The following is an 8,586-nucleotide window of genomic DNA, read 5'->3' on the forward strand; positions in this document are numbered from 1 at the left end:
CTTTAATGGTTGAGAAGCTTACCCAAGCTGAGTTTGCTCAAGAAACATTCTGCATAGATAGACAAAGCAGAAAGAGAAACCGAGTTGTCAGTTCGCTCGGACAAGGTGAGGAAGTTTTTGGCCTTTCACTCGTATTCTAATTAATCAATTGATTTAAGTTGTGAGCTGATTCAGATGCACCTTGTGAGTAGTTAAAAATAATGGAAAGAGATGAAAAAGAAAGCTCTGGAATGGAAGAGGTTGGCAATGGAATCAGGTGCTTCTTTCTCCCACAAATAACTAGTGAGAATTTGAAATAACAAAATTCTTTGTTTTGTTAATTGCTTTAGCTGCATTTGGATATGAATTGCTTTAGCTAGTTCCATCTTTGTAATAATCTATCAATTTCAATGTATTATTTGAAAGTTTGATTTGAAGTGGTGTATGACTTGGTGAGAATTGTTGCTCTTTACCAGATTGTACTCTGACTTGTTCCATCCACATTGCACAGACGGGTCCCCTCTTGTGTTTATCAACAACTAGCTTGTTGTGTTAATTTAATGATTACATCTTAAGAGCCAAGTGCTAAAGCATACATATTATGATTGACTATTTCAATTATTATAACTTTTAAGTGCGTAAGAAGGTACCCTTTTTAGCATTAGAAGTCTGATTCATGAAAATTGAGCTTCATATTATCTACTGTCAGAGTGAACAGACATTTCTAACTTTAAAGGAATCTAAGGATGTCCTGGTAGTGTGTGGCATGGTTTACTCTTTTTCTTTAGTTTGAATTTTATTTCTATCATAAACGTCTGATTTGCTGAAAATGAAGCCCAAATGGCATGTGTATTTGTTCATGGTTCATCAAATGTGTGTATTTTCTATTATTTTTCCTGTTGCCGTGCATTTTTTTCCGACTGCTTATTTTACTCTAATGAGACTAGGAAGTCAGCCCATGATTATGATGCATCATCTGGAAGAGGCCCAATATTTGAGTTTTTCTCTGGGAATGATAACGGTGATCGACATGCCGTTTTGGATGCAAATAGTTCTGGATTTCCAGATTTCTTTCAACATTTCAGGCCTTTCCCCGATGCGTGACCCCCTGTGTCACACCGCGGTGACAACTTGGCGAACCTTCTTATATATCTGGCTGCCCCTTCTGTTTCTTTACATTCAGATGTACCGATTTCAGTCTTTGCAGGTAACAACAATTGTTTGGCATATAAGTAAGATATCTAATAAATTGTGATTCCATTTTGGCGATCCTACAAAAACAACCTTGATTAAAGTCGACACCTCTGTTTCACTGGAATTTGATTATCAATTGAAGCAGCAACCTGAACTGCCAATGTGAAATTTCATTTTAAAACAAGTCAAGTTCTTGCATTGTCTGCAGGTAATCATGTAAAAAATCATGATTGAATTCATTGTTAGTAATGGGCCCGAATCATGATTTGTTCCAACTGTTTGCCGATAAAATCTGGAATGTCATCTGTGGGCGTTTCTATGTCAACTAAAACAGGAGAACTTGGACTGCATAACAATTTATAATGCCATTCCGTGCCTTTACCTGTTGTGGAAATAGAGGTGAACAATGCTTAGATTTAGGGCGTTGAAACCTTAACGTTACATTGTTTCATATCTTGAATCTTGGATTAATTTACTGTCTTTATATATTGCAAATCAAATTTAACGTCTATATATTTCCAGGTCAATTAGCATAGCTCAGCAAATGAGGGAACTGGATTGAGAAGTAGTTGGGGAATCCTCTGAAGATTCTGTACCTTGTGGACACACTACTGTTCAAGTAACAATACAATATGGATGTGTAGTTCTGGGATAATTTATGTTTAAGAAACTGGTTTTCCTGGATGTGTTAATAGCCATTCTACTTCAGATATTTTGTTTCAGCCAAAGAACTTGCCGAAACTTGTGAAGGAGAAATAATCTGAGCGGCATTTTGGAGTTGTTTGTGTTCATTTTGGCTTTTCTACTTCGTGAAAGACTTCCCGATGTTAATCTTACCTTGGCATTTTCATACATCTCCCAGAGTCACAATTGGTTTGCTTTTACTCAAACAAAATGGTTGATTAACAAACTTCTTGTCTGTAAATTGCTTCCAACTGTAGCTCTATCAGAGCAGTAAACCAAGATATACAGATCTCAGTCCAATATTTATTCACTTGATGCTGTCGAGTAAAGAAGATATGAGATAACTGGACTGTATTCAAACAGCCAAACATTGCAGCAAAAATAGTTTCAGAGTCAGGCGCTTTACCTCCAATTACCAAACATGCAACCCCACTAATTGAAAGAAAATTTCTGAAATCAATGAGCCCATGTTTTGGACAAATTCTACACCTGCTCTACCGGCCTTGCATAAACTCAACATAAAATCACTGACTAAGTTATCACTATGACATGAGTGTTACACGTTACAACATCATAATGTTTGACAGTTAAGTGTGGCAAAAATAGAATTCATCAATTCCCAAAATACTTGTCTTTGACGGGCATAGCAAAGCTAGCAGGTCATTTTCCCCCGGCCAGCAGAATGACAATTTCTCTTGGACTGACTTCCTAACACCGGGTTTGGAATCTTCTGAGACCTCTATGAACATATCTAGGTATCTGTGTTTTTCTTTCACACTGCCTCTCCAAAGAGTCATTGCTTGGTCCACAGCTACACGCAAATCTGGGACCTCGTTTCAACACTAACACCCAACTTGCATGCTCACCATCAGAATCATACTGCACAATACCATATGGTTATTTGGCAGAACACATATATTGTGGTTTATATAAACTAGCAGATCCCATCGAGAACAAAAGAACAAAGACAAGGATAGTACCCCAAACGACCCTCAAAAGTTGCAATGGTACCCCGGCGGAACATCAAAACCAGACCCTTTATATCTTTTTCTTCTTTTTTGAACCTTTGGAAAGGAGAGGAGTCTCAGGTGAAGTAGTGGAGATGAACACTTTTTTTTCGTCTTCTTTCTTGGCTCTAAATGCCTCTAATCCCAGTTTAGGACCAGTTGGGAAGGAAAAGAAGTCTTCTTTGACATCCGAAGTCCACGCACTTTCCCTTTCAACCAATGCACTAGACACACAGTACTGTTCTTCCACTGGTTCAATGTCATTGCAATCTCTGAAATTGTAAAATAAAATAATAATAATAATAATGAGTATTCTATTGGTCAATGCAAATAATTAATCAGCAAGAGAATCCCAATGTATTAAGATCACACAGAAATGTAATAAAAACAAGTGTTGAGAAACTTACGGTGTGAAGCTGAACTGAACTTCAAATTCATCATTCCCTTCGATCGCGACTCGAAAAACGGATGAGCGAACAGTCTTGATATGCATTTCTTGCCCATCACCGGCAATTCTGAAGGTCGTCGCACACATATACTGATACTCAGAAGAATCAATGTTCTGACCAGTTTGCACAACACAAAAGTATCGCCCCCCTAAATGAACCAAATTCTGAGTTCTATCCCCTAGTAACCTGCGCGGCGGATGACACTTGGCTGTTATTAACAGAGACAATGGGGTGCCCAGAAAATGTCGCCGCTTAACAATGTCACCATCCTTGTCTGAATCCCACCAGAAAGAGAAGACCAGAACCAAATCAAGATTATGCGCCAAGGCATAGATAGTACTACCTAAAACCACTGCCCTCCCATAGAAGGGATAATAATAAGGATTCTCTGGGCTAGTCTTCACCTTGTGCCATGTTCTGCTATGAATATGAAAAGCCACCGCTTCATATTTCTTCTCAGTTTGCATGGACAATAGTATATATCCATAACAAACGGCATAACCGGTTATCTCGGTCTGTGCCTGATCTAGAGAATAATCTGGGAAAGGAGGCAATGACTCCCATGAATCACTGGCCGGATCATACCGCTCAAATGACGGTTCTTGGATCTGAGGAAAGCACAATGGCTGTGCAAGATAATACAACATCCCATATGCCGATATAACAAGACAATACTGCTTGGTTGTCTTTGGTGGAGAAATCAGTTCTGAAACTAAGCTTTTGTCGAAGGCAAATGCATACTCGGGAGTGACAGGCTTCAGATAAGGGCATGGGATTTGATTTACCAAAACATATAACTTGGAGAGGCTGCCAATTCTAGCACAATCAAATAAAAAGAGCTCCTCCGTCTTCCAGCCCTTACCAAATAACTCTGCTACAGGTTTGAGCATTGGTAGAGTTGAAGGGTCAGTGTTAAATCCGCCCACAGATTTACCATGCTCAAGTGGCTGAAGTTGGTCAAGTTTGATTTCGTATATTGCGCCAGAAAATGAATCATCCATGTCAAACTTCACCATAATAAGTATAGATTCTGCCTGGTCCACCTTCTCCATGGGAAAGCTGCACAATGGGATCAATACAAGCCAAATAAGCTTTTTTCTTTCTTTAATAAATACCTATATAGAATGAAGACAGGTCAAGCAGGACATCTCTATTGTCAAACAATTAAATTTGAGAGTTGAAACTTTAATACAGGTACAATCAAATTACTGGCAGCACAAATTGATAGCGAACATTTTGCCTTGCTGGTTTGTCTTGATAATTTGACTAGCTAATGAGCAAGTGATTTTTGATTGCTGACCATTCTAGGCATAATGGCTAGAAATAATAGGAATCAAAATATAGAATAAAGCCAAAGATCATCAAGTATATCTACAACTAATTTGTATTTTTTTTACCAAACATATCTTGATGAAGAACGTACAAGTTGTAAGGCGGACAATTTTACCAAAAGACAACTTGATGTTTCAGTATCTTAATATCTAAAACTTTGATCCAAATTAAGGGTACTTTGAATTTGTGCAGTATGTATTCTTACAAAGTTACCCTTACTCAAGGCGTTGATATAGAGAAAGAAGGATCAAAATACTCAAGTGAAATTACTGTTCCCCCAAACCCAACCCCACCCCCCCTCCTCCTCCTTTTTAATAGACATCTATAGATAATGATGCTTAATCAACCAACACAGTCTACTTTACCATCATCTCCATGTTAAAAATAGACACCTATAGAGAATGAAGATATATCAAGCCACACAATTTACTTTACTATCATTTGCAATGTTAAATATAATAAATTAGACAGCCTAAACTTCAATTCAGGCTTTCAAGGATGTTACACTTTACAGTGATATTACTAGCATATAAAATGAATAGCTAGCATTTTGCCTTGCTAATCTATGTTCGTACTTGTCTTAATTAATTTAATAGACAGCTAATGAGTAAACAGCTTTTTGTTTGCAGATCATTGCAGGCAAAATGTGTAATTACTAAAAATAAGAGTTCATAAATATATAAAAGAAATCAGAGATCATCAGATAGAACTTGAACTACAATTGATTTTATTTTTATTTTGTTCTAGCAAAAGACATCTTGATGAAAGAACATAAAAAGTTGGAAGGTGGACAATTTAACCAAAAGAAATCTTAATGTTTCAGTATCCTGTTATCTAAAAGGGTACTTTGAAATTGTGCAAATTCTTGAAATATGTATTCCAAAAAGTGAAACTTGGCAAAGTTACACTGATGAATATAGAAAAAAGGTAAAGGATCAACAACAAATTCAAATATAAGAGAGAAAAAGTGGTACCTCTCGCCAGAAATCGAGGGTGAGGGTGCCTTGTTCATCATCTTCTCAATGGGGAAGCTGGATAATGGGATCAGTACAAGTCAAATCACTGTTTTCCTTTCTTTTAATAGACATGTATGGATGATGAAGCCAGATTAAGCAACAGAACTTTACTATCATCTCCAATGTTAAAAATAATGAATTGGAGAACTTCAGAATCATATTACCGGCAGATCAAATAATACCTAGCACTTTTTCCTTGCCGATTTATGGTCCTATTTGTCTCAATAATCTAATAGAGAGCTAATGAGTAAGCAGCCCTTTTGTTTACTGATCATTGCAGGCCAAATGTGTAATTACTAAAAATAAGAGTTGATAAATATATAATAGAATCAGAGATCACCAAATAGAACTAGAACTAGAAGTGATTTGTTTTTGTTTTACCAGAAGACATCTTGATGAAAGAACATAAAAAGTTGGAAGGTGGACAATTTAACCAGAAGAAATCTTAATGTTTCAGTATCCTGTTATCTAAAATCATCAAAAAGGGTACTTTGAAATTGTGCAAATTCTTGAAATATGTATTAAAAAAAGTGAAACTGAGCAAAGTTACACTGATGAATATAGAAAAAAAAGGAAAAGGATCAACAACAAAATTTCAATTGCAATAAGAGACAAAAAGTGGTACCTCTCGCCAGAAATTGAGGATGAGGGTGAGGGCGCCTTGTTCATCGTCTTCTCTATGGGGAAGCTGGAGAATGGGATCAGTACAAGTCAGATCACTGTTTTCTTTTCTTTTAATAGACATGTATAGATGATGAAGCCAGAAAAAGCAACAGAACTTTACTATCATCTCCAATGTTAAAAATAATGAATTTGAGAATCAAGACTTCAATTTAGGTTATTAAAAAGCTTCACAATCATATTACTGGCAGATCAAATAATACCCAGCATTTTTTCCCTTGCTGATTCATGTTTCTATTTATCTCAATATTTTGATAAATAGCTAATGAGTAAGCATCTTTTTGTTTGCTGATCATTCCAAGCATAATGTGTGATTATTAACAATGGAGTTGATAAAAATCAGAGATCATCTAATAGCACTACAAGTGATTTGTCTTTGTTCATTATTCTGCTATATATCTAAAGACTTTTCCAAAGGTTTAAAAGGTACTTTGAACTTGTGCAAGTTCTACAATATTTTTTCAAAAAAAAAAAAAAGAAGAAGAAGAAATTTCACAGCAAATATGCCCATAAACAAATACATTAAATCTGCTTATTTTTTTTGCCAGAGTTGTGAAGCTGAGTGTTCCCAAGGCATTAGCTGTTGGTCATTAATTGTAGACTAGGGTTCCTAGAAGTCATTAATGGGATATTTAATGCTTGGCATAAACAGTAACGAAAGGAAAGAATCATCAATTTCTTAGTCTTTTTAGAAGAATAAAACAATCAACGAGATCAATTGCAGTAAGAAAGGCAACCAGTCCGGGTACCTGCTGGCATGCTCCCCCTCCGCCTTCGCCTTCTCCTCCTCCTCCTCCTCCTCATTCTTCTTCTTCTTCTTCTGCCTCTTCTTCTTCTTCTTCTTCTTCATCATCTTTTTCTTCTTTAAATCCGGATGTTTGGATTTCCTATGACTCTGGAGTTGAGCATCAGAGCGAAACGATACTCCACATATCTCACACGTATGAAGCGTATGCACACACTGCTTATGTGTTTGGAGGAGAGTATCAGAGTAAAACGATAATCCACATATCTCACAAATATGAAGCACATGGACATTCTCCCTATGTATTTGGAGGGTGATGTTGTCGGGAAATCGCCGGTGACAGACTTCACAAGGCGGTGACATATCATGACAATCGGGACGGGGACGGCTCATGTCGCCCGTTGTTCCCTTCTTCTTCTTCTGCTTCTTCTTCTTCTTCTTCTTCTCCCCTCCCTTCATGTGGATTTGAGGCGGCAAAACGTCATCTCCGGCCATGTCGCCTCTTGTACCAGGAATTGGCAGGTCTAAAAGAACGAGGAGAGAGAATTCAGAGCGAGAGAGTCGGCTCTGAGCTAGGTTTCCGACACCTCAATACAAACTAGATCCCTCCCCGAAACTTTTCTCTGACCCGCTTGCATAAGCGAAGCCCGTAATGCTAAGCGGCCCTGATATATCTTTTTGGGCCTCTTTGAGATTTACTTCCGAAATATCAAAATATGTTTTTCAAATTTAGCAAAAGATTTATAAGATTTTTTTGTACGTAATTAATTTACTTCTGAAATAACTTAAAAGGCTAGGTTTTTCAAAAATATTTTTGTACCTATCTGTCCAAACCACTTTTAAATGCCTGCTTTATAACAAACCTAAAACTGGCTCAAATTTTTTTTTTTTTTTAATCTTTGAAAATGGACCCCCAAAGCAGACATAAATTATAAATAGTTAAAACATATTCATATTCTCATCCCCAAAAAAAAAAAAAATTTAAGATCATAATTGTCTGTTCTCAATCTTATCTCCGATTGACTCTCCTCAAATGTGTCCCATTTGGAGTGGTCTCACTGAGAGGCTGACTACAATTTCATAATGACTGATACATAGTATAAGCATTTTGGGATTAAAATTCTGCATCCTCTGTTCTCATCTTCGATTGACTATCCTTAAATGTGTCTCATTTGGAGTGGTTTCACCGGAAAGACCAACTACAATGACATGGTCATAGTAGAAAGCTCAAAGAGTAAGCATTAATGGCGAAAAATAGAAACCCTAACCTGAAGAAGAAGATGAAACCTAGAGAGAACGAAGAAGAGCAACTGTTATTGAAGCTTGGTAATTTTTACAGAAAATGGACGTAACGAATACAAGCAGAGAGAAATAGCTATTTATACTAGAACATAACAGAAAATCATTACAGCTAAGCAAACATATGCAGATCTCGCCACGTGTCCTTCATGATGCGGTCAGGATTAATTGTCCATGCAACTGAGTCAAACTGAACAGCT

At 36.9% G+C, this 8,586-nt stretch overlaps 1 protein-coding gene and 1 long non-coding RNA gene across 3 annotated transcripts; one reads left to right on the top strand and one right to left on the bottom strand.

Moving 5' to 3' along the window:
* Positions 1–2,068, top strand: LOC121050928. Its single transcript, XR_005804411.1, has 5 exons — positions 1–105; positions 192–256; positions 927–1,186; positions 1,382–1,572; positions 1,696–2,068. It is a non-coding gene; the product is annotated as an uncharacterized LOC121050928 (long non-coding RNA).
* Positions 2,069–2,193: 125 nt separating this feature from the next.
* LOC112182554 lies at positions 2,194–7,740 on the bottom strand. 2 transcript variants are annotated; one of them, XM_024321064.2, is made up of 6 exons: positions 7,092–7,739; positions 6,287–6,349; positions 5,620–5,676; positions 3,272–4,372; positions 2,838–3,136; positions 2,194–2,736 (listed from the first exon to the last, which is right to left on the bottom strand). In XM_024321064.2, exons 1-5 carry the CDS (start codon positions 7,580–7,582, stop codon positions 2,896–2,898), a joined length of 1,953 nt encoding a protein of 650 aa, XP_024176832.1. In that variant the 5' UTR covers positions 7,583–7,739; the 3' UTR covers positions 2,194–2,736; positions 2,838–2,895. The 2 variants fall into 2 exon arrangements, with proteins under 2 accessions (XP_024176832.1, XP_040368376.1); XM_040512442.1 differs by lacking the exon at positions 5,620–5,676 and having other exon boundaries at positions 7,092–7,740.
* Between the last annotated feature and the right edge of the window lie 846 nt (positions 7,741–8,586).

This window comes from Rosa chinensis, chromosome 1 (assembly GCF_002994745.2).
Source record: "Rosa chinensis cultivar Old Blush chromosome 1, RchiOBHm-V2, whole genome shotgun sequence".
NCBI classification, from domain to species: Eukaryota; Viridiplantae; Streptophyta; class Magnoliopsida; order Rosales; family Rosaceae; genus Rosa; species Rosa chinensis.